This window comes from Sitophilus oryzae, unplaced genomic scaffold (assembly GCF_002938485.1).
Source record: "Sitophilus oryzae breed Bouriz unplaced genomic scaffold, Soryzae_2.0 scaffold_227_pilon_pilon, whole genome shotgun sequence".
In the NCBI taxonomy this organism is placed as follows: domain Eukaryota; kingdom Metazoa; phylum Arthropoda; class Insecta; order Coleoptera; family Curculionidae; genus Sitophilus; species Sitophilus oryzae.
This window is the reverse complement of record NW_022146782.1, coordinates 2,952,814-2,979,193: the sequence shown is the minus strand read 5'-3', so window position 1 is coordinate 2,979,193 and position 26,380 is coordinate 2,952,814. Positions and strand designations below refer to the sequence as shown.

General features: G+C 31.4%; 4 protein-coding genes across 4 annotated transcripts in view; 3 read left to right on the top strand and 1 right to left on the bottom strand.

Moving 5' to 3' along the window:
• Positions 1-10,181, bottom strand: part of LOC115884280 — a 60,444-nt gene extending 50,263 nt beyond the window's left edge. The window contains exon 1 of the mRNA XM_030902810.1: positions 9,854-10,181. The gene's annotated coding sequence lies outside the window, so the exon portion shown is untranslated. The remainder of the gene's footprint in view (positions 1-9,853) is intronic.
• Positions 10,182-11,734: 1,553 nt separating this feature from the next.
• Positions 11,735-13,485, top strand: LOC115884346 (rRNA N6-adenosine-methyltransferase ZCCHC4). Its single transcript, XM_030902904.1, has 6 exons — positions 11,735-12,074; positions 12,131-12,366; positions 12,427-12,630; positions 12,679-12,972; positions 13,026-13,257; positions 13,308-13,485. Exons 1-6 carry the CDS (start codon positions 11,772-11,774, stop codon positions 13,431-13,433), a joined length of 1,395 nt encoding a protein of 464 aa, XP_030758764.1. The 5' UTR covers positions 11,735-11,771; the 3' UTR covers positions 13,434-13,485.
• Positions 13,486-13,819: 334 nt separating this feature from the next.
• On the top strand, positions 13,820-19,064 carry LOC115884305 (general vesicular transport factor p115). Its single transcript, XM_030902844.1, has 13 exons — positions 13,820-13,960; positions 14,085-14,257; positions 14,314-14,484; positions 14,538-14,787; positions 14,846-14,998; positions 15,056-15,218; positions 15,271-15,558; positions 15,807-16,019; positions 16,080-16,220; positions 16,345-16,778; positions 16,838-16,981; positions 18,527-18,654; positions 18,770-19,064. The coding sequence occupies exons 1-13, from the start codon at positions 13,883-13,885 to the stop codon at positions 18,939-18,941; spliced, it is 2,508 nt and encodes an 835-aa protein (XP_030758704.1). The 5' UTR covers positions 13,820-13,882; the 3' UTR covers positions 18,942-19,064.
• A 5,071-nt stretch (positions 19,065-24,135) lies between these two features.
• The window catches only part of LOC115884350 (protein bowel-like), an 80,414-nt gene continuing 78,169 nt past the window's right edge, over positions 24,136-26,380 (top strand). The window contains exon 1 of the mRNA XM_030902907.1: positions 24,136-24,445. The gene's annotated coding sequence lies outside the window, so the exon portion shown is untranslated. The remainder of the gene's footprint in view (positions 24,446-26,380) is intronic.

Below are 26,380 nucleotides of genomic sequence, written 5' to 3'. Positions count from 1 at the left end.
AGGCGACACCAGGTGGCGTCTGTTTCCATTTTTTAACATGAAGTTAGCATTTCTTTAATGTACCTATTCTCTGGCTTTCCCAAAGTAAAAGTGTCGCTTGCGATCCAGAGCCTCGCAATGACATATTATGTGCTCCGCTGTTTCAGGATCTTTATCGCAGAGTCAAAGACTTCCTTGATACAGGTTGAGCTGGTTCAGGTAACACTTGACAGCTATGGTACAAAAAATACAAGGTATGATATTGCGCAGGTTGGTCGCTACGTCACAGGTGATAACAGGCACTATTGGTCAGCACGCTCCGCGCGCCAGTTCAAATCGTCAAGATATTGTTATAAACTTGTTTTTTTGTTTATATACCGTCATTGAATTATCGCTAAGCAAGTTACTGTGGAGCAGTGCGTAAGGAGTCGGGCTAGGAAGCGAGAGACCGGAGTTCGAATCTCGGCCGGGACATAACTTTTTATTTATTTTTTTTAAATACTGTTGTATTCTATAGTTTATTTTTGTAGTATAAAAAAAAGAACTATTTATTCTGTTATTTTTTAATCTCCGTTATTAATATAAATTGATTGTTGGTACAATACCTCATTTAATATAAAATAATATTCTACTTTTTGAAATGTATCGTGCCCTAATTGTACCTAAAAGTAATATATTTTTAGTGATATACCATATTGTAAACTATTTAATATTTCAGTCACTTAAAAAGTTAATTTGCATTGAATAATTGTCTACCATTAAAGGAAATTTGAGCTATAATATAATCCTCAATGGGCATATTCTGGGTATGCAAATACTTCCTCTAAATTTTGGGTGTCGTTCAACCAATTTATTCTGAAAACCAGAAACATCTACATATAAAAAGAACCACAGGTCACTAATTATGATAAACTTCACCCTTGGTATTACTTCCACAAATTATAATAAACTTCACCCTTAGAATTACTTCTATCACAATTACAATACGTTCATCTGCATTGGCATTTTCTACTTTTCGATGGGAAACAATAAACTTCCCAACATTTTTTAAATGATGTAACAATTCCTCTTGTGGTTACTTTTCCATAGATATCCTCAACTCTGTCCTCATGTGAATTCAGAGGCAATGAAAATGAAAATTATTTACCATAAACATCGCAAACTAAAAACCTAATAAACAATTTTATACCGACTATAGAAATAAATTTAGTATTCTTACCTATCGTCCAAATCCATGTTAATAGATAATTATTATTTTTAAATATATTTTTGGAACTGCTGGTTTTAGTAATTATTAAATTAAACGAACTAAAAAGTCTTAAAATTAAACAATTCTTAACCATAACCCCAAAAAATGCAGATCTCCTGTCAACTTTCTTTATTTTTTATTTATTCATTATTTTCCTAGTGACGTCATAGGTGGTATGCGCGAACTGAACGAAATTGGAGCCGCTATCGATCATACCTTGTATTCTTTGTACCATGCTTGACAGCCATGTGTCCTGTCAAGAAGCCTGTTGTAATCCGCACTTTAAAGCATTAGCAGTTCTTTTGCGGTTTTAGAGCTAGGTCCTTGGATAAAAGCCTTGTTGTGCCTGTGCCCCTGTCTGTTTCTCCACTGGACATTCTGCTTTTTCCTGATCCAAAGTTTTAGTGCACTATGGGCCATACATTTGGGTATTCCCAGTACTGGCTCTGGACCAAGATAGGATGTCGATGATCATCGTCTTTTTCGTTGCCTTGGATGCCACTGTGGCCCGGCACCCAAAATAATTTAATTCGGTTCCTTCGTGCCAGAGCTCCCAGTTCACCCAGGCATACACAAATACAGGACGTAATAAGATGGACAAGAAACAGGAGGAGAGAGTCGACAGACCATGTGGACAGAATGTCAAATAACCGGTTAGCGAAAATTGCTAAAGAGAAACGACCAAACATACCTCGGCCGCCTGGACAACCACCTATGAGATGGTATGAAAGCTGATCTTCATCGTCCCAATTTTTCCTTTTATTTCCGTTGAAGAAAATACAGGATCTAGTCCTAACGTATGAAGAAGAAAGAGAAGAAGCATTTTAAAGTAAGTACAAAACGTGATCGTACAATACTGGAAATGAGATACAGGGCAAGAAGGATTATGATATGAAAAAAATAACAGCCGGTCAACCCATTAATTCACTTTAATGGTCAGCCTAACGTTCAATGCCATCATGGTCGAAACGAAGGAAGGTCAGGCCGGCCATTACTTCATTTATCGATAATTAAAAAGCAGAACAACAAATAATGGTAATGGCGCCACAACGCGACAGTCTAGCAAAAGGTATAACACTCAGTAGACAGATGTATACGGGGAGTCTTGTTTTTTATATACACATAAATAAATAACGTATGATCACGAAAAAAAACGGTGTTAAAGACAGCTGAGGAATGAAAATCGATGATAATTTTGTCGAGGTAAATCCCTTCTCATCTTAATGATAATAATTATAGAAAGATTATTAAAAGATCGAAAGTTTCCAGACAAATAAACCATTCGTGTTTTAAGCATGAAACAACATCTAAAGACCAGAAAAAAACGCTAAAATGCTCAAAATAAGACTTTTTCTTGTTTAAACCGATTTTTTCAGTGTTTTTAGCTGTCGTTTTTTGTTTAAACCTGTTTATTCTTGTGTTTTGGCAACTTTTTACCCTTTTTTACCTGTTTTACGCAATAAAAATAATTTTTACTCAATATAAATATAAATTACAACCTTCTTAAGAGTCCTTTTCACTAGACCGAAAAAGTAGCAAAATATAAGCGTTCGGCATTTAACGTTTTATGTAAACCTGGCTAGGTATTTTTACAAAAATGAAGAAGGAAATTAAAGATAAAGGATTATACTATATCTGTATTGTAGCACATCTTTAAACAACTTCTTTCTTTTAAGATTTTGATGGTGAAACATCAACAAAATATTTCTTATGTTTGGACTAAATTTTCTCGAAAATAGAGACATAATTTAAAATTCTGTTACAATACGGAAATAGATTGAAGTTTTGTGATTACAGTGATATACAGGGTGTTTCAAAACAAATGCGAAAAACTTTAGGGGGTGATTCCTTGTTCAAAATAAAGGGTAGTTTGCTTTATAAACGTTGGGTCAAAAGTCAACCATTAGGGAGATATCGCGCTACAAAGATGGCGGAAAAATAATGTTTTTATTTTTTATCTTGAAAACGGAAAGAGATAGACTAATGAAATTTTATGGAAGCATTACTGTTATGAAAACACACTTTCAGGTAATTTGTTTATTTTTTTAAAATGAGTGGAAGGGGTTGAAATACACTACCCCTATCATTCTTGTTAAGGAAATTTAAAGAAAAATCTTATCAAACACATGCAAATGCTTTAATTTGGATAGTTTAGTTGGTTTGGAAACTTTTTTACATCTTGTGTTTTTTTGATAAAACTCACCGATTGGAAATTAAAAAATAAAATGTAAAGCATTACATGTCAGGACAAAAAACATTTTTAGATTAAGAATCTAGTGATAATAACGATAATAATAATCATCTAGATAATAACGTATTGCAATAGAGTAATGTCAAATAAAATAATATTAGGAACATCCTAAAAAGTAACAGCGGCCGACTAGATTTTTCCTAAAAAATTACAGCAGCCCACTAGATTCTTTATCAGAAAATGTTTTTTGTCCTGACATGTAATGCTTTACATTTTATTTTTTAATTTCAAATCGGTGAGTTTTATCAAAAAAATACAAGAGATAAAAAAGTTTCTAAACAAACCAAACTATCCAAATTAATTTTTTTGCATGTGTTTGATAAGATTTTCTTTAAATCTCGTTAACAAGATCATTCTTGTTAACGAGATTTAAAGAAAATCTTATCAAACACATGCAAAAAAATTAATTTGGATAGTTTGGTTTGTTTAGAAACTTTTTTATCTCTTGTATTTTTTTGAGTGAGAGTGAAGAAAGTGTGTTTTCATAACAGTAATGCTTCCATAAAATTTTATTAGTCTATCTCTTTTCGTTTTCAAGATAAAAAATAAAAACATTATTTTTCCGCCATCTTTGTACCGCAATATCTCCCTAATGGTTGACTTTTGACCCAACGTTTATGAAGCAAACTACCCTTTATTTTGAACAAGGAATCACCCCCTGAAGTTTTTCGCATTTGTTTTGAAACACCCTGTATAATTTATATGGTTTTGTAACAAATTGATCGCTATTTTATGGCAAATGCTGAAGCTCTGCAAACCTTAATCAAGCCTTAAACAAAGCACCTGTGTTTAGAATTTTGGATGTGGCTTAAAGCGTAGTTTACACGGGCAAGTAAATTATCGCAAGTATATGTCTGAGAGCACTTCTACCAAACTTGCATAATGTAAATAGTATCCGAAAGCACTCTCCCAGCAAGTCACAAAACTGGGGGGGAAGTGGTTGCGACGAAAGACGCTTGCAAGTGTAAACAGGTTGGGAGAGTGCATCGCAAATTTACAGAGATAGAGCTAAAAAGCAAAAAGCAATCAAATTTATAGCTGACAAATTCAACACAGCTGAGGCTGAGATTCAGCGGAAGCTACATAATATTCGTACCCAAGGAAACCAGGAGTGGAACAAAATTATATAAAAAAAGTAAATTCGACATTTGCCATTCGCAGAAAATTGTTTAAATGCTTTGGGTCTTCATTTCTTATTTTTTTTAATAACATCGCTTAAGCTCCAAAACTAGGCCTTCTGACAATCCATTCTTTAACCCATATTCTTTTTGTAGATTTTCTTGGCTGCGTAAAATTGTGGCTGCAGCTCTCTTTTTACGGCGCGACATTTTTCTACTAAACAATATACTTGTGCAATATACACCATACCGTGTATACGTGCATGCAATTTCTTGCTCAAAGCAGATGCCTAGAAAGTACTTGTTGCAAGAAATTGCTTTAAAATTTGCTTAAATGTAAACACTATCGCAAGTTACTGTAGCAAGTTCTATCGCAATTTTCTATCCCGTGTAAACTACCTTAGGCAGATTTCTGAAATATAGTATACAGGTTGTTAACTCGACAGTTATTTATAGGGGAACAGAATGGCAACACTGCCTATTGAGAACGCATGCATTATTGATTTTTCTGCCGACTCGTCCCGTCGCGTCGTCTATCGACGCGCGGGCCGAGGTTGTCATATTTCAACCATAAAGCTCTTGCCGCGAGTAATGAACAAATTAACAACCTGTATATCGGCCACACAGCCGCGTTACCCGATCCCTCAGAGCAACCTGAACAGTACAGCGTAACAGATTCTTAAAGCCAACTGGCAGTAAGCGCCATTAAAAAATAAAGAATAATACAAGTCAAGTAAATGACATCTAGTGCTCGACCTCGAAAAAAATATTATCGATTGTCGTTCCCCAGCCGTCTATGACGCCGTTTTTTTTTTCGATCGTATGGTATTTTTATGAGATCTCCAACAAGATTGAATTTCTTCTCCAGTGCCCCCTAAAATTTTCAGTTTCGTCTGGCCTAGAAATCCGAACAAGATCGACAAAGGAAACAAGGTTACCGTATTTACATATTATAAATTTCCGATCAAATAAAAAATAAATAAACTATAGTACGTTGTAGTGCGAGAAAAAAAACTGTTTAAAACATGATTATGTATGTATTGTTTTAATATAAAGCTGGTTTTCACGTAATGGAGAATGGCAATAATCAATGTTCATGTGTACCGATTATTTCGAGTGCAATAAATAAAGAAAAAATAATTTATATTCATTGGTAAAAAACACCGGTTTTAAACATCGTATTTTTAAATTATTAAGTTTGGGATTTTCTTTAGTAATAGTTATTTTTTATACAAGTCGATAAAATGGTATTTTATCGTCGACCAAAAAAATTAATTCACGATTAATTTCGGAAGACGATAATGCAATTTTATCGTCGTGTATATAACAATATCTTTTTCCATAGCCTTTACGTTTTAAAAAATATTCAAAAATTATTATTCCTAGGAATTTATTACGAGTAGAAAAAATATTGTGCTGGGTTGGCGTTGGTTTCTATCTAATTTGACAAATAAATAAAGCTGTCTCTTTAGTTGTCAGTTTTGAGTCAATATTTTTTAATCCTCTTTCGCGTCAGAAATGGCTCAAAACGAAATAAGTAAATTACCAACAGATATTTAGACTGAGGCGACAAACGCCATATCCAAAAACTACGTCCATTTAAATCTCGAATAACTTATGAAAAGGAATACAAACATTTTCAAAAATGGAAGCAATTAAAAAACGTGCGAGAAGAAATAAAGTTTTTAACCTATTCTCGCTGTTAAAGTATCATTTAATCTACACTTGCGGTTAAAGTACTATTTTATTTACTAAATTGTACTGAAGCTGTGGTTGGTTCCTTGTGAAACATCGTTGAAATATTAGTATTTTAATAAAGCACGCTTTTAGATGTTTCAAAAAACTTTTCTACTACTCTAACTTTCTAGTTTTTTGAAACATCTAAAAGCGTGCTTTATTAAAATACTAATATTTTATTTACTATTTTTGATATATATATAAGGCAATTTTAATAGTTGCTATGAAAAAAAAATATTTTTCATACCTTTACATGCATTTTTGTCGTGGTTTATGAACAAATTTCGAGTACACGAACGACATTTTCTGGTACCTCGGTTCATTTTAACGCGACTGGAACAACAAAAGTACCTGAAAAATCTACAGTTACGTGTTGTTTATTGTGTTTCTCGGCTTGTAACAGGTCGTATAGTAAGTAACTCGGACTGAAATTCAATGGGTTTATTCATATGGGAAGTGTCATTTAAATTGCTAATCGCAAAACTGTATTCTTTTTGTTTTGGCTGCATCGTATTGTCTTTGTTCCTTTATTCTTTTTAATGTTTTTGTATTATATTTTAATCTTGTAGTGTATTTAATTATATTAATATTACATAAGAAGGAATTATAATATAGAGGTTGCATTAGTTTTTGTAATGGTTTTAGTCATCATTACAATAAAATACAATTAAGGTTGGCAAACATCATGACTTTTTAACCAAACCAACTGTTAAAATTGCCTTATATCTATCAAAAATAGTAGATAAAATAGTACTTTAAACTCAAGGGTAGATTAAATGATACTTTAACAGCGAGGATAGGTTAAAAACGTTATTTCTTCTCGCACGTTTTTTAATTGCTTCCATTTTTGAAAATTTTTGTATTCCTTTTCATAAGTTATTCGGGATTTAAATGGAAGTAGTTTGGATATGGCGTTTCTCGCTCCAGTCTGAATATCTGTTGGTAATTTACTTATTTCGTTTTGAGCCATTTCTGGCTCCAATTCAATCAGCAATCGACGCGAAAGAGAATTAAAAAATATTGACTGAAAACTGACAACAAAGAGACAGCTTTATTTATTTGTCAAATTACATAGAAACCAACGCCAACCCAGCACAATATTTTTTTCTACCCGTAATAAATTCCTTGAAATAATAATTTCTGAATATTTTTTAAAACGTAACTCGCTATGGAAAAAGATATTGTTATATACACGACGATAAAATTGCATTATCGTCTTCCGAAATTAATCGTGAATTAATCTTTTTGGTCGACGATAAAATACCATTTTATCGACTTGTATAAAAAATAACTATTAGTAAAGAGAATCCCAAACTTAATAATTTAAAAATACGATGTTTAAAACCGGTGCTTTTTACCAATGAATATAAATTATTTTTTCTTAATTTATTGCACTCGAAATAATAATTTTTGAATATTTGTTAAAACGCTATTTAAAAAAATATTGTTTTATATAACTTTGTTTTTTTTTCTCAGGTAAGATTTCGACAGACGATGACAGAAGAAAAGCAGATGACATCCCATACCAATCTATTTATTTTACTAAAAAAAGTTTCTAATAATTTTTAAGTTAACTATGGATGGGTTTAAATATAAATCCGTCATTCGTCGCCTCTTGTTGTTTTTAACCAGTTTTATTGGTTTATTTCAAAAATGACAGTCGTATTTCAATTTTATTGGTTTGACGGAACGATGAACGATAAACGGACGCCCATGCGTATGAACTCGCCTTTAGATTTTTTAGATTTTTGACGCTTGTCAAAGTCTTGCCAAATTATAGGTTATAATTTTGTGTCAACTTTTGTCAAATACCCTGTGTTTTGGAAGATGATGCATTTTGATTCGTGTTATTACGTGTGTTTTGTGTCTTTTGAAGTCAAGTAGAGGACAAATCGAGTGAAAATTAACTGTACACCCAGAGCACAGTTTATGGTTAATACTCGCTGCCCAGACAGAAAGTCTTATACACCAATAAAGTTACCATCAATAAAGTTCGTATACCATCTCGTAGTAGATAAGTGCATCTCGAATATGGTAGAAGGATCATACTAAAGACATACTAAAAACTGGAGTAGCTGTAAAATATCGACATCCCACGATAGGTAAATAATAGATTTTAGTACTGCAGAAAAATAATATCAAACGGTACTGGTTTAAAATTTAGATTGAAGTTAATTAATCAACCTTTAAGGTATAAAATTTGGTAAGTGTTATTATTAATAAAATAGTTTGTTTTATTTATGTTGTTTTATTTATTCCTGTGGAATATTACAAATTTGTATTTGTACATAAGTTATATTAATAAATAATATAATCGTAAATGCGGGAAGTTTCCTAAAGCTTGAAAGTAAGAAATAGTTTTTTTTATATTTTTTTGGTATGTGGTATCTTGTTCCTGTTTGTTTTGTATTAACACATACCATTTTTTATTAAATAAAATAACTCCATTACATTTTTTCAGTTTTATACAGTTTTTTTTTCACAATATATTGAAGTAATCACTTGTCAGTCAAATATCAAAAGTCAGTTCATATATATTAATTTCCTGCTATGCGTTCCAGTTGTACCAACTTATTTCTTTGTAAAATCAAATAAACTACTTTGAAATTAAAATGACAGACACATCTATCACTGTCAAGGATCTTCTCGTTGAACAGACATAAAATTGCATTATCGTCTCCCGAAATCTTTTCGGTCGGCAATAAAATACCATTTTATCGTCTTGTATAAAAAATAACTATTAATAGAAAACTTACTTCCAATGAAAGTCCTATTCTAAATGGCCAAATCGCCAAAATATTCTACCCCTAAAAATATTTGCATCTATTAAGACCCTGTATAATTACTTATAAGGTATTATTTTTTATATTTCCAACGTTTGAAATTGATTAAAAAATTATTTGTAACGTTTGAAAAAAAATAGTATGTTCTATTCGGAGTAAAAATGTACTTTTTGTGCCTCCCTGTAAGATCGGTCTTGCTTTATCTACCCCGGACACCTTAAAACGCAGGACATGTCCTGTATATTCTATACTAATAGTGCTTAGTTAGTAGTGCTACATTTTGTAACAAGGGTTTTCATTTAAATTTCAAAGACTACAATCTGAATATTCTCTGACACAAATTGTGAGAATTACCACCACACTTGTTCACTATTTTTAGTATAAAATCAAGCATATTTAACATTTTGCAGATCTACAAATTGATAGAAATAAAAGCTACAACGGGATGCCTATATAGTACCGTTTTAGACGAAAAATGCATCAGTGTTTTCTACAATAATAATAATTATTGTAATGTAATTAATTTCTACAATAATAAATATTCTAATAATTGTGGGGTTTATTACATTTTTTTCCGTGTAAAATTTCACTATTTTTTAAACTGTAGATAACAATATTACATTGCAGTTCTTTTGTATGCATTTTGAAACTCGTAAAAAAATATTATTCTATAAAAGATTACATTGGGAAGTTTTATATAAAAAAATGATTTAGTTTTAAACACTTATTTACTTACTTTTATAATCTACCACTTTGGTTTTTCTGGAAATTACAAATAATTTTCCACGCTCACAACAAATGCACTTTCAAAATAAGTAGTACTTTCACCAAAAATTCGAGCGCGATAACAAAACTTTGCGACACAAAAGAAATCTCTGTCCTATTCAAAATAAGGGCAAAAAGAGTAGTCCAGCCCTGGTACTGATAAGGTCGATGGTACTTTTCTGATGTTTTCGTTGGTTTTGCGGTGCGCGTAGTGAGCGTAACTAGCGCTGAACGCGTCTAATGGTAGATGGTACTATTCTAAGTACGACCTCAGGAGGTACGACCGCCGCAAACAGAAGTTGCTGACTGATGCCGAAGAACCGGCTGATATGAAACGAACCTGCTGAAGAGAAAGAAGGAGTGTGACAAATCTACCTGGGTAATCTGATAAGTACCTGTAATCTCTTAAATATGAAAAAAACCTAAAGATAAACAAGTTTTAGATACTTAACACAGAAAACAACGCTGAACAGAGCGTTTATAATAGACGCATTTGCTAAAAACTGAAGTAACAGTAGTTATATTTATTTTGATTTTATTTTAAATTATTTTTCTGTTCTTCGTATTATCAAAGGTATTATTATTTGTTCTACCCTCTTTAAAAATGTTTACTCAATATAAAAATAAATGACAACGTTGGTGGCCAAAGGAAATATATATTATATTTCAGAAATCAGCCTAAGGCTTAGCCCGATACTGTCGCGTTAAGTCACATCTAAAATTCCAAACACACATGCTTTGATTAAGGCTTGATTAAGGTTTGCAGAGCTTCAGCATTTGCCATATAATAGCGAGCAATTTGCTACAAAACCATATAAATTATATATCGCTGTAATCACAAAACTTCAATCTATTTCCGTATTGTAACGGAATTTGAAATTATGTCTTTATTTTCGAGAAAATTTAGTCCAAACATAAGAAATATTTTATTGATGTTTGAATATCAAAATCTTAAAAATAAAGTTGTCTAAAAATGTGCTACAATACGGATATACATAGTATAATCCTTTATCTATAATTTCCTTCTTTATTTGTGTAAAAATACCTAGCCAGTTTGACATAAAACGTTAAATGCCGAACCCTTATTTTGCTACTTTTTCGGCCGTCTTTGACGCCATTTTTTCGATCGTATGATATATTCTAATGATAACATGTGCATTATTTTTAACAGATTTATTTAAGATATTTACAAAAATGAATACTACCAATATTACTTATTAAACTGTCCAGGTAAAGTGGTGAGCAGGTGTATCTAAAGTGGGGATTCCATGTTTATTTTATGCACCGTCGGTGTTCGTCAACTTTAGCCTTTTCGGTCTCTTTTCCGACGCCCTATAGAGGAATGCGCTGTATCTTATTTATCATTTTGAAGAACAGAACAGAGTGTTATGTCTACGACATTTTTAAACCGCCCCTTTAAAAGCATCTGCGTTAATTAATTCTAGAAAGATCAATTTATCTGTTGTTTTCATAATATTTCTCTATTAAAAGAGCTTTTAAAGCTGTTTATATACCATATTTCATCCATTAAACATATATTTAATATACCAAATTTATATTAACATTCATTTTATTAGCTACATTTATTTATAACATTTTTTTTATGATTTAATTTGAAATAAAAGTTAATTATTGAAGCTAAATTTTGTTTGTTCCGCCACTGTTTCCAAAGTTCTTCGTCTTTTCAGATGAGAAGACTTCAGCTGCCAATCAGGACTATGAGATTCAAATGCTGGCAGAAAGCCCAGTTCTATGGTCAAAAGGAATTTAACCACAGATTCAGGTCTGTGAAGTGAGCTAAGTCCACATAATAAAAAAGAAGAATTTTTATAGTAACCTCTCTTTTTAACTTTGATCAAACTCTGATAATGTTTTAAAAAATAAAAATCATGAAACAAAATTTGTTCAAAGACGACGATAATAATCATAATATAGAGGTTTTAAATTCGGATTTAAAAAGTAATCCAAAATGTTGCCACGGTCCTACTTTGCTGTTTTCGAGACGAACCAAAGACAGTACAAGAAAGTTTTATGCATGTTCAGCTTGCCGTGATAGAAAACTATGTAATTTTTTCTTGTGGGCCGATGAGAGTGAACAGGCATTTAAGAGGAAGTCAGAATTATGGAATAAGGAACTGTTAAACTATGTTAAAGGAATTGATCACAGAAAATTGTTTGTTACATTAAACAAGGTGGAAATGAATGAAATATGTACTGAATTTTATGAATTTAATAGGAATTGTTTTAGATTAAAGCTTTACAGCCTGAAAAACGTATTTTCTGTCAGACATGTTCGATATTTTTATTAAAAAACGTTGAAAAACATCAAGACCACCTGTTACTGAAAATTATCAGTAATTACCAATTAGATCATCCATCAGAAATTCTTCAACCACTTGATAACCCCAAAAAAGAAGCACAATACCTGTTTTCAAACAAATCGACTGAATGTATAATCAATATTTTTCGTAATTTAAAATACAAGTATTTAAAGAAATGCTCCTCTCTTTATTTCAATTTTATTTTAATAAGTTTTGATTTTAGATTTGTAATATGCATAGGAACACCAAGAATTCACGAATATATACAAGCTAACTGTGAAGACATGGATAGCATATTGCTAGATATTGATAAACGCTATCATACATTTTTTGGGCCTTTAGAATTCTGTTGGTACAATTCATTTAATAATTATTTCTTTTTTAAGGAGGGACAACAGGTTTTTAATGATTTTGTGAGAAATACTAAGTAAGTATTAAGTAATTAATTTCAACATTTTATTAATTAACTTTATAGTGGTGATAATACAGTTTTGGTAACAGATCCTCCATTTGGTGGTAGAATTGAACCTTTAGCTGAAACATTTAAGAGTATTAAACAACAATATAGACAAGTAAACAATGAAGGAAGAAATTTGCCAATATTTTGGATTTTTCCTTATTTTATGGAACCCCAACTTCAGAATTTTTTACCAGATTTAAAGATGCTTGATTATAAGGTTGAGTACGATAATCACCCGCTATTTCAAAATGGCCCTAAAGGCAGAAAACAGGGTTCACCTGTTAGAATATTTACAAATGTTGAGGCAAAGTATATAAAGAAAAATATATCTGTAATATCTGTATAACGTCTTATATTTTTAGATTAATAAAATTACCTGAAGATTCTTACAAATATTGTAAGTTTTGTAAAAAGTGGGTTTCTAACGAAAATAGTCACTGTAAATTATGTAATGATTGTACATCTAAAAATGGTGAACCTTACAAGCATTGTACTCAATGTGAAAAGTGTGTTAAACCTAATTGGAAGCATTGTAATGCTTGTAGTAGATGTACTCAAATTAATCATGTTTGTCAAGAATTAAGTTTTCTAGGAGTGAGTTTATTATATTTATTATTAAATTGTATACTAACACAACCATATAGTCTTGTTTTCAGTGTAAACAAGCTGGCCATAAGAAAAGCAACTGCCCCCAAGTTGAAAAGCAACATACACAGAAGAGAGCTGGTAAAAGAAAAAAAGGGTCTAAGAAAAAACGGAAAATAGAGTAAATTATTGCATAAAAATATTTATATTTAATAAACAATAAAATTCTATAATTCACTAACTATTTTATTTATGTAATAGTTAATATTGTCGTTCAGCTAAATAAAGCGTAAATTATACAGAATCCCCATTTAGGAAATTTAAATTTTCCCTCCTTTTCTTCTTCTAATTACTTTATTGGCCTAAGCTGCTAAGACTATCCGTTTCTTCTTTTCAATTTAGGAAATTATTTTGTTTTAAGGCTACAGCTGCCAGAGCTGTCCGGTCTTTGCTGCATTTTAACAAACGATACAGTAATTATATATGATTTTTCTTCTTTTTTAATTTATTGGCATCAAGTTTTAAGATATTTTACTAATACTCTATGGTAAACTGACATGTGTTTGTTTACGTCTGCGACGTGTCTTGTCAATTTTGACAAACCTAATTAAATTTTTAAGGAAAAATACAAATAATGGAATATTTTAAAAGCGGTTTAAAGTCTGTTTTAGGCGCTCCACCGCCTGGAACACAAATAACTGGAGCCGAAACGGTAATTTTTGTATTAGTTTCATTCATAAATTGTCTTATACTTAACCCCATCTGGTTCTACTACGTCAAAAATTGTGATAAGCCGAAGTTTTTCTTAAATTTTAAAGAAGGGCGTTAAATTTTAGGTGGAAAAGTTAGTGTCTCGAGTTAGTACTAGTACGTTGTTAGAAGATAGAAGAGATGCATGTAGAGCACTCAAAGCTATGTCCAAACAGTACCGTCTTGAAGTTGGGGCACAGGGTATGGATATACTTCGTCAAGTATTGGAACTTGATAGGAATGATTGTGAAATAACTGGGTAAATGCATTTAAATTGTCTCAACTTAAATTATTTAATAATAAATTTGATTTTAGGTATTGTCTAGATGCTTTATGCAATATCACTTCAAAGGAAGTTTTTGAAGATGAAAATCAAAGTAACATGAACATGGCTGTGAATGTTGGTGAACAGTTTTCAGAGATGTTTTTGAAAAACCAAGAAAATGTGTCATTGGTTTTGAGTTTTTTGGATGAATATGATTTTAGGTATAATTCCTCCATTCTGTATACAATATATCATGTTAATTATAATTTTTTAGAGTGAGATGGCCAGCAGTAAAACTCCTCACATCACTAACAACATGCAAACTTAAAGAAATTCAGGATATAATCTTAGTGAGTCCGATGGGGGTTTCAAAATTAATGGATTTGTTAAGCGATAATAGAGAAGTAATAAGAAATGATGCCCTTTTATTGTTAATAAATCTAACAAAATCCAATGCCAACATACAGAAAATTGTAGCTTTTGAAAACGCATTTGATAAGCTTTTAAACATCATCACTGAAGAAGTAAATTTTATTAGTTGTTTTATTTATTTTTATTCTGTTTGATAAATATATGTTTCAGGGTTATACAGATGGTGGAATTGTAGTAGAAGATTGTTTGCTGTTGATGCTGAATCTTCTAAAAAATAACACAAGCAACATCAATTTCTTTAAAGAGGGTTCATACATACAGAAATTGGCTCCAATGTTTATTTTACCAGATAATCTCGAAGAGGTTTATTTTTTACTCCTTATAATCACCTAAAATATTTTAGAATTCTTATATTTTTAGGTAGGCTGGAGTCCTCAGAAGATATCAAATTTTCACTGTGTTCTACAGTTAGTGAGAACACTCGTGTCTCCGAATAATCCCGCACAAATAATTACAAGTTGCCAAAAAACACTGAGAGATGCGGGATTATTAGAGTCTCTTTGTAATATTCTGATGGCCAGTGGTATTTAAGAAACACACTATATATTTCAAAGATTTTTATTATGTTTTTACAGGTGTTCCAGCTGATATTCTTACTGAAACAATCAACACTGTGGCAGAAGTGATTCGTGGCAATTTAACTAATCAGGAATTTTTTGCTAACGTTTTAGCACCATCAAATCCTCCAAGACCAGCATTGGTGGTTTTAATAATGTCTATGGTTAATGAGAAACAACCTTTTGCTTTAAGGTGTGCTGTGTTATATTGTTTTGAGTGTTTCCTGTATAAAAATGAAATAGGGCAAGATCTGGTGGTTCAGACACTTCTACCAAGTTCAACTGGAAATACAACAGTTACAGCAGGTAATTTTAATGATTTTTTGTCGTTTATATTAATAGAGATGCAGTGTTTTAGCAATATTTTTATTATTTTGAATAATCAATCTTAATACAGTTTGGTTATGGTACTTTCAAAGTCATTAGGATGGAGTACTATAACCAGTCAAGTTTGCCTATATTTTTTTTTTCAATTTTACTAGGAATTAATGATGTTATATAATCAATTTTATCTATCAAACTACAGTATATTATCAAAATTTTATTTCATTTAGGCCAATTGTTATGTAGCGGCTTGTTTAGTAACGATTCTTTGAGCAATTGGTTTTCTGCAGTTGCTTTGTCACACTGTCTTATAGAAAATCCAGCCCAAAAAGAGCAGTTACTAAGGGTTTTGCTAGCTACAAATTTAGGAGCTCAGCCTGTCACATTACTGAACCAGTGTGGTGTGTTTTTGCAACATACCAGCAAACTACAAGCAAAATTGGGTCAGTTTTTTTTAAATTAATTTGTTAAATCTTATCTTTTTCCTTATTTCTGTTTTTTAGGTATACTAATGTTGCTTTCTATGTGGATGGCTCATTGTCCTGCTGCAGTGAAGATTTTTTTGAATGTGCCAGGAGCAATGGCTTTTTTGACAGCCCAGACTTCAGCTAGCGAATTTGACAATAATGAGGAATTACTACAAGGTAAGTTAAAAAAGATATGTAAATATAAACATATTTTTTAATAGCCATTTTTGTTTGAAAAAAAGACAAAATATCAAAACTCATTTATAATTTGATTGATATTTTATCCCAAATATATTTTTAGGACTTTGTGCCTTCATTATGGGCCTCTGTGTCCTTTTCAACGACAATACTGTACAGAATTATTCAAAAGAAAATCTTTCTCAGCTCATTGAAAAACGAGTCTGTATAGAAACATACTGTAAAAAACTTAATGAAATATCTAGACATGAAGTTTATGCCAAAGCAGCAAAACAACCCCAAATTAAAGCCAAGCATTCCAGCGAATTATTGCTGGAATTTGAGTTTTGCAAGTTGTTCAAAGTTATGGAAGGGCTAATCATCCAAGCTTTGGGTGTTCAAAGAGATCTATCAAATGGTATATCAGAACTGAGCTTGAGTGAGCATGAAAATGCTTTGTTATTACAGTATAAAGAGTTGATTAGAGATCAGGATAAGAAATTACAAGACTTGCAGAGGAAGTTCAATCATCTTCAGAAGGAATGTAATGATTTGCAGGTATCGAAATTCAGTAAAAAGTTAAATATTTGTTGTTTGATGAGGATATTATTTTTTAGACACAAGTGGAAGAATTGCAACAAACCAATACACAATTAGTGGATCAAAATACTTTGTTAAAAGTACAGTTATCCACAGCGAATACGTCGCATGTCACGAATATCATACATGAAGTTAAATCAATGTCGCCTGAATCAGCAGAGGTAAAAATTCTTATTGAATTGAAGCACATATCAAAGAAATTTTTGATTAATTATTTTATTTTCTAATGAAAATAAATAAGATTAAGAGTGTCCTTAATTATCGATATTTTAAGATATCGATATTTTTTAAATATCGATATATTTTGAGATGTCGATATTTGCAAACATCCCTATTCATGAAAATAAACTAAAATACGGATGTGCGAAAATATCGATATTTTAAGTTTATCGATATTTTTTAATTATTGATGTACTGATATATCGATATTTGCAAAACCCCCAATTTATAAAAATAAACAAGAGTAAGAATGTTTGAAACTATCGATACTTTAATAAGTTTCAATATTTGATGAAATGTTGATTTATCGATATTTATAAAGTCCCTATTTATGAAAGTAACTAAGAGTAAGGGTGGGTGAAAATGTCGATATGTTAAGTTTTATCGATATTTTTTAAATTATTAAGTTTTATCGATATTTTTAAATTATTGATGTATTGATATTAATATTGATATATCTATATTTGAAAAAGTCCCTATTTATAAAAATAAACAAGAGTAAGAATGTTCTAAACTATCGATACTTTAATAAGTTTCGATATTTGATGAAATGTTGATTTATCGATATTTATAAAGTCCCTATTTATGAAAGTAACTAAGAGTAAGGGTGGGTGAAAATGTCGATATGTTAAGTTTTATCGATATTTTTTAAATTATTAAGTTTTATCGATATTTTTAAATTATTGATGTATTGATATTAATATTGATATATCTATATTTGAAAAAGTCCCTATTTATAAAAATAAACAAGAGTAAGAATGTTCGAAATTATCGATATTTTTAATAAGCCTCGATATTTAATGTTGTGATTAATTAAATGTTGATTTATCGGTATTTGTAAAGTCCCTATTTATGAGAGTAACCAAGAACAAGGATGTATCAAAATATCGATATTTTAAGTTTTATCCATATTTTTTAAATTATTAATATATAGATATTGATATATCGATATTTGCAAAAGTCCCTAATTATAAAAATCAACACGCGTAAGAATGTTCGAAACTATCGATATTTTATGAAATGTTAATATATCGATATTTGTAAAGTACCTATTTATGAAAGTAACTAAGAGTAAGGATGTGTGAAAGTATTGATATTTTAAAAATATCGATATGCTGATGTATCAACATCTTTGTAAAAGTAAACAAGAGTACAGATGTCCGAGAATATCGATACTTTTAAAATATCGATGTTTTGATATATCGATATTTGTAAACATTTATATTTATCAAAATAAACAGAAACAGGGACGTCGGAAAATATCGATATTTTGATATATCGATATTTGTAAACATTTATATTTATCAAAATAAACAGAAATAGGGACGTCGGAAAATATCGATATTTTGATATATCGATATTTGTAAACATTTATATTTATCAAAATAAACAGAAACAGGGACGTCGGAAAATATCGATATTTTAATATATGTCGATATGTAATATAATATATTGATATTTTCAAACGTGTTTTATATATTTTTCAGCCATATCCAGTGTTTATTCACGGAAACAACGACCTACTTTTAGACAGAATAAAAAAATTAGAAGCAGATAATGAAAGGCTTGAGAAAGTAGAATCAGAATTAGCAGAGAAAACATCAGAATTAGAAAGGTATAAGTTTAAAATATCTTAAGATATTTTTTTTATTAAAAAATTAGATACGTTTTTACACAATGAAAATTTTAACTTTACAAGATGTTTAAAGCTCCTAAAATTGTTATTTTAGTTACCAAAGAGATCAGGACGATCTTTTAGAATTACTAACGGCACAAGACACTAAATTAAACAAATTCAAAGAACGATTGAGGCAATTGGGTGCTTTATCGAGAAGCGATGAGAGTTCTTCCGATTTATCCGATAACGATAACGACAGAGATAGCGGACCATCTTTACTCTAATTTTTTAGTATTTAAGTCAAACGATTCGCAAGTATAGTTTGTCCAGCAAGAGAAAATACTATTTAGAAAGAGAACATCCAAAAAATAACAGAAAAAATGAGATTGATATATATTTGAACTAAAGTGACACATAATGTCACTAGTGTCGTATTATATTTTGCTGAACGGACTATGTACACGATGATTCATGATAATTCAAGTCATTTTCGCTGTTTATTCTTAAGGACCATTCCTAATGTAAAGCTCAGTGTTTTCTTTAATTATTTACTTTAAAAGAAAAAAAATCTACTGCAACATCGTTATTGTTGAATTTATAACCGATTTATTGAAGAACTGGGCCTAAATTATATATTTTTTGTTGTTTTTATTATTAATATATTCATTTAAATATATTTATTATTTTAAAAATAGTGTTTTATTCACAAAGAAAAAAAAACAACAAAAAAAACTTCTTTATTCAGGGTAATGACAATAATTATTAAAAAACAAAGGAACTGCTAAACAGGGGCGGATACAGAAATTCATTTTAGGGGGGCCCAAATAAACGGTGATGTAGAATATGCTTTTTAGAGCGCCATTTTTAACCCAAATGCCTAATATTTAACCCAATTTATAGATTTAAGGGGGGGGGCCCATGGCCCCCCCCCCTCTGTATCCGCCACTGCTGCTAAAGCTTATAGTAAGATTAAAGTATGGATTACAACAGGTCCATTACCAGATAAAGAGTTTTAGAGAAAATAAACAAGAGTAAGAAATTTCGAAACTATCGATATTTTTAATAAGTCTCGATATTTGATGAAATGTCGTCGATGAAAAATCGATATTTGTAAAGTCCCTATTTATGAAAGTAACCAAGAGTAAGGATGTGTGGAAATATCGATATACTGATATATTGATATATGCAAACATCTTTGTAAAAGTTAACAAGAGTACGGATGTCCGAGAATATCGATACTTATAAACATTTCTATTTATCAAAATAAACAAAAACAGGGATGTCGAAATATATCGATATTTTAACATACATATATCGATATGTAATATAATATATCGATATATCGATATTTTCAAACGTGTTTTATGTATTTTTCGTATGTCCATTGGCGGTAGACAAACCAACAGAAGTATGTCCTAGTGTCCTGTGCACAGTCAACAGTTTTTTTCATTTTTTTCAGATATCATCAAAACTATATATTTTTCACGTATAGGTTTGGTTTGGTTGTCCTATTCTTATAATTTTTTATCCATTTCTAAAGTATACTAGTTTTTCGGTAAGTTTCTTGCAAAAAGCGTGGCAGGTTTTCTTTGTTTGCCAAAATTCGAAAGAAATGGATAAAATGCATCTAGAAAACTCCTCATATACAAGGTGAATCTATCATAAGTGCAAATATTTTCAGGGTTGGTAGATCTCGATAAAAGAAACATATTTTCTCTTTACCGTTTTTCAAATAAATCCAAAATTACCCAGATATTTTACTTTGAAAATTCCAAAAAAAAATATTTTTTGCTAAAATTTTGAGAACCACCGGATCTTTTTCTGGATTTTCTTTTTTGTAGATTTAATCTACTACGGATGTTGTCATCAATCGTGTTTCTGGGGTCGAAATATACTACCCATAAAAATATTAGCACTTATTTAAGACTCATCCTGTATATGTAGCTAAAATTAAAATCATTAGATACACGAAACAACGTTGCCAAATCTTCTAATATATCCTCCAATACAACGCGACTTGGAGAGCCCTAGCCAGCAGACGAAGAACAACACATCGTTGCAGGAACGTGGAGACCAAGAAGAAAAGCCGAAGAGGTAGGCAGAGGAATGGCGAGGGGTGAGAGGCGGCCGTATGGCGGCGGCGGCGACCCAACACAGAACAGTTGAATAACGCTCCCGCTGCCGTAGTAGGCCAGGCCGTGGCTACCGCCGGGCCCCACCAGAGAGCAGCAAGGCTCAGGTGCGGCGGCCTGCGAGGCCCCGGCCTACTATGACGCTAGATTCGACGGAGACTCTTTTTTCCCATTATGTATTAACAACGGAAGAATTAATCTCAAAATGGGGGGGTAATTTCACATCAGATTGTGTTTAAAATAATTTTAAAATTATATTTTGTTTTTTGGCCATGCCTATTTTTTCGAAGACATCAGCAAAGCATAAAATGTTTGGATGACAACTGGACGCCGTTTTTTTTCGATCATGTAGAGGAATGTATGTTCTGCATGAAAAGCAATCAAAACACGCGTATTGCTTTTGTTTCATTTTTTGTTTTGTTTTTTTTTTCGTGTTGTTTACTTTTTGGTTTGAATTTTTCTTTTTTCAATTAGAATTATATTTTGTGCCTTTTGTTTAGTGTACGTACGTAGCAGATAGTTTTTGTTTTTGTCTTTTATTAATTGGAATATATTTTTAGTTGATTATTTAATATGAAGTTGTCATTTAATAACAAAATTTAAAGGTAATTAGAATAATGACATATCGTTAAAAAATGCAAGTTTAACTTTTTGGCATACAGGTTGATTCTAGGGTGTAGAGGTTCGATAAGAAGGGATTTTTTGAAATTCCAGTTCCAAGAGGGTGAAACCACCCCTCAAATATTACAATATTTTTTATTTAGGAAACGGTCAAGTTTCCGAAAAAATGCTTAAACACGTATATTTTATTTTGTTTTTTTACATATTTTAAAATTTTTTAAAAATGTATACAGGGTGTTTCGAAAAATCTGGTCATTGATTAATTACGATCCTGCTTAAAACGCTTGACGTAAAAAGCTGATTTTTGGAAAACGGATTGACTTTAGGGTGTAGAGGTTCGATAAGAAGGGATTTTTCGAAACTCGAATTCTAAGTGGGTGAAACCACCCCTCAAATATTAGAAAATTTTTTATTTAAAAACCGTTGAGTTTTTCCGAAAAAACTCTTAAACATGTATACAGATTTTATTTTGTTGTTTTACATATTTTAAGATTTTTTAAAAATTTATACAGGGTGTTTCATAAAATATGACCACTGAGTAATCACGATTCTGCTTAAACTGCTTGACGATTAAAGCTGATTTTTGGCAAACGGTTTGACTGTGGGGTGTAGAGGTTCGACAAGAAGGGGTTTCTCGAATCTCGAATTCCAAGAGGGTGAAAACGCCCCTCAAATATTACAATATTTGTTATTTAAAAAACGGCTAATCTTTCGGGAAAACGCTTGGACACGCATAATTTATTTTGTTTTTTTACATATTTTGAAATTTTTAAAAAAATCATACAGGGTGTTCCAAAAAGTTGGGTAATTTATTAACCACGATTCTGCTTAAACTGCTTGACGTAAAAAACTTATTTTTGGCAAACGGATTTTTCGAAAATCAAATTCCAACGAGATGAAACTACCCCTCAAATATTACCAAGTTATATAATAATATCGCCATATTGTTTTTTTCTCACGCTGACATAAATGTTAGAAAATTTTATCCAGTTTGTATGTTAATAGAAATTCTTGCTGTGGTTATCATCACCATTACAAATGATTAATTCGACGCGAACGAAGTCGCGGGTACACGCTAGTATCATATAAGTAACTTGAGAAAATTAGCTAAACATTTTCCAGCGTGACTTTTATGTAAGATACCACACTAGTACTATAAATAATTATTAATTTCGATTTTTGTTAAGCTAAACAGCATTTTGCCGTGTATGCGTCGCACAGTGCTTCGAACATATGGCTCTAGAGGACAAAAATGCAAAACTTCTCTTTTATTGTAGGCAATTTATTCAAACTAGGTTTATTTGACACAAATGATGAGTACTCTCATTGTACTAAATGATGATATTCTTAGTCCCACGTTTATGAAAAAAAATCTTATAAATAATAAAAATGTTGGAGCTGTGTTCCATCTAAGGAAATAATAATTTATAGTATGAAAACGGTGTAAGTATTAAATAAATCCCTGTGATAAAAAAGAATTGAAATAACATTAGAACATGATTCCTACAATATAAACCTAATATAAGATAAAAATGTTTTTCTTTAATGAGAAAGAAACATTAATGCTATATTTAATTAAAAAAAAACTTAAGATACTATAAATTTACTTTAGGACAACAAAATGCATAGATCGTAACTACTCTGATTCAGAAGAATCACTGCTGACAGAATCTTCCAAATTTATAGTATCCAAATCACAGGTAGATGAAATATCCTCACATATAAGATATTTCTGTACATCATTTTCTAATATGTTACTTTTTCGCGTTGTTGCTGTTCTTTTTGTTGGTATGAGGGGTTCGGATGTTAATAGTTTCCTCTTTAATAGACCATATCCATATATTATTTTTTCGTTTTTTTGGGTATGAGGTTTTATAATAAATTGAAAGATGGAAACTTTTTTTATGCCACGTTTCGCTCCAACATAGTGGGCTTTTTCAGGCACAAGTGGTTGTCTCATTGGACTGGAATGTTCATCAATATCTAATAAAGAACACATTTTTTGAAATACAAATAATTTTGAGTTCTTGTCCTTATGATCAAGCCAAGTATTAACCAGATCGGCATTGCTTATCAATTTTACTCCATCTGAAAATTATTATAAAATAAAGTTCGTCGTAAGCAGACGCAGGTGAACCATACAAAAATTAAAAGTGACTTAAATTAAATGAATATGACAACAAAAATATTCAATAAATACGATATGTTTTGATATGTTTTTTTTAATGCCTTTTTGAAGTTTGAAAACGTAAAATTTTTATACCCATTTAAGAATCATCTTAAAAAATAAATAAAAACTAAACAATCACGAACTTGTTTAGAAATAAATTTAAAGTACATACCTTGTTTAACAATATCCATAGTGGCTTTTAATTAAGTACGTACCGTTTAACTCCATATACAAAACTACTATGAATGTTATTCTTTTCCCTGATATAAGATAATGATCGCAAAATTTATTTTTAGCGAAAATATTTGCTAACAAAAAACGCTGTTTATGAAAAATAATATACAGGATGGTTGAACATTGCTATAAGTATAAAATTACATATTCAGATATTAGTAAATTTTAACTCTTTTTTCGATTTTTGTCCATGGGACGAAGCACTGTGCGTCGGTTGGAATCTCCGGCCGGTCAGTGGTACCCACACATATTAGGCCCAACCCGACCGCGGTACTGGTCGTACTTGTCCTCTCTCTCTTCACTCCTCAGTCTATAGCCGACCCTTGTGCTGGCAAGTGCGCGATTTTACCCATGCACACGCACCTGACAGAGAGCAAATCGAGCCCATTTCCGCAACAACTACCTGTGTTGATTTTGCGGTCAACCACTGTGACGCTTCTATTTAGGGTACCGCTACCCTTCCAGTACCACCACCTTTGTGCAGTACTTTACAAACTCGAATAACACGGTCCGTTGGTGATTTGAACGGTGGTTAAAACTTTATTGTGACTATTTTCCGGTTTCTAGGAACTCAAAATGGATTGTTACACTTCTGGACTTTCTTAATGTGAAGACGGAGGAACCAGATTAGGTAAAAAATCTTTAAATCAATTTATAATTTTATTTTATTTATAAACGTTTTTGAATTTTATATAAAATGACAGTTAAAAGAGTTTGTATTATATGCATTTCTGTCAAAAGCTTATATACATTGTCCATAAAAGGATTTAAGAAATGTAGTACTTACAGAAAGTACTATACAATAATAACAGCGCGAATATATAAATCAAGATGGCTGCGCGCTTTCATAGTGACCGTAAACTGGGATGAAGAATGAAGAATAGCCTTCTTAGTCTTCTTTTGAGTTATAGCCTTGTAACTGAAGGTTTTGCTCAGGTATATTGGTTTTTCTGGCATTGAAAATGTTAAGATATTTAAAGAATTTTCTTTAATTATATCAGGATCTTGTTTCTAGTTTTGTTATTCACCTATAGTTGATATCAGAATAATAGAAAATGGTTAAAATTAACCTCGAAGTGCATTACAGTTGGGCATTACAAAATAAAACACTAATTAGCCACAATACACCAAAACACTTCAACTTTTAACACTGTAAGATTGTTAAAAGTAAAGTATTTTGAAGATTAGCGTTTTATTTTGCTGTCGTAACACCCGAAAGGTAGAATTAACTACTATTTTCATAGGTAACCATTTTTAATATATTAAAATGACAGTTCCAGTAAATCCAGACTAGACAATAATGACAGTCAGTTATTCAAACACGATGTCCTTCAAGATTCCTCAAGATTTGTTCGTGAAAATGTCCGTCAATTGAATTCAATCGATTCAAAATTATGTTCATTCATTCATTTTGTCCTTTACTCCTACGTGGAGTATAGGGCTTCAATAAACGCTCTCCAGCGGGTTCGGTTGTTGTCAATTGATTTGACATCTCGCCATGATCGGTTTGCTACTTCGATCTCCTTTTTAATTGTCCTCTGCCATGTGTGTCTTGGACGACCAGTTCTTCTACTGCCTTGTGGATTCCACTCAATAGCTCTGCCAGCGATGTTGCCGCGTTTCGTCTTAAAATGTGACCAATCCACCTCCATTTCCTAAGTTTGATCTCGTTATACACCTGCCTCTGGTTGGTCAAGCTCCATAATCCTTATTTCTGATAGTATTTGGCTAGAATATTCGTACAATTTTTCTCACACAGCGGTTTATGAAAACTTGGAGTTTGTTAATTAATGGCGATGTAATTTTCTAGGTCTCTGTACTCTGTACCATACAGCAATACTGGCTTGATATTCGAATTGACAATTTTTTTACCTAAGAAAAATTAACGAATCAAAGCAAATTAATACTAAAATATCCCTGCAAGTGGGAGCAATAAGATTCTTAAGTTCGTGCCAAGGGCGTAGATAAGGGGGGGGGGGGTACTGGGGGACAGTACCCCCCCCCCAGCGCTTGACGAGATACGAGAATTGAAATGAAAGGATTTTTTTTAATTAATATCCGACATATAAGAACACTTTGTATGCTTTTAATTATGTTGATTTATCGTTTATAATATGTTCGACCTAATTAAAAGCACACAAAGTGTTCTTATTGGCCAGGACAGATTAGTGGGGTTAACTCTAATCAATATCCATAAAGATATTGAAAAAAATGTTGATGCTGTTATTGATAGGTTTTCCAAACAGCGTACTAGAAAACATTTCATTTTTGTTTATGTTATTTACAAATATATATTTTAATTTTTGTGTTATGTTTTTATATCTTTTTGAAGACAAAAAAATCGCCGTCGTGTTAATTCGACAAAAAAATTCCGACGGTGATTTTTTTTGCGACTTAATCATAGTACCACCCCCATAGCATACACCTATCTACGCTCCTGGTTCGTGCACAGGTTCAGCAACATTTCATCCAGATATACAGGGTGTTTCAAAACAAATGCGAAAAACTTCAGGGGCTGATTCCTTGTTTAAAATAAAGGGTAGTTTGCTTCATAAACGTTGGGTCA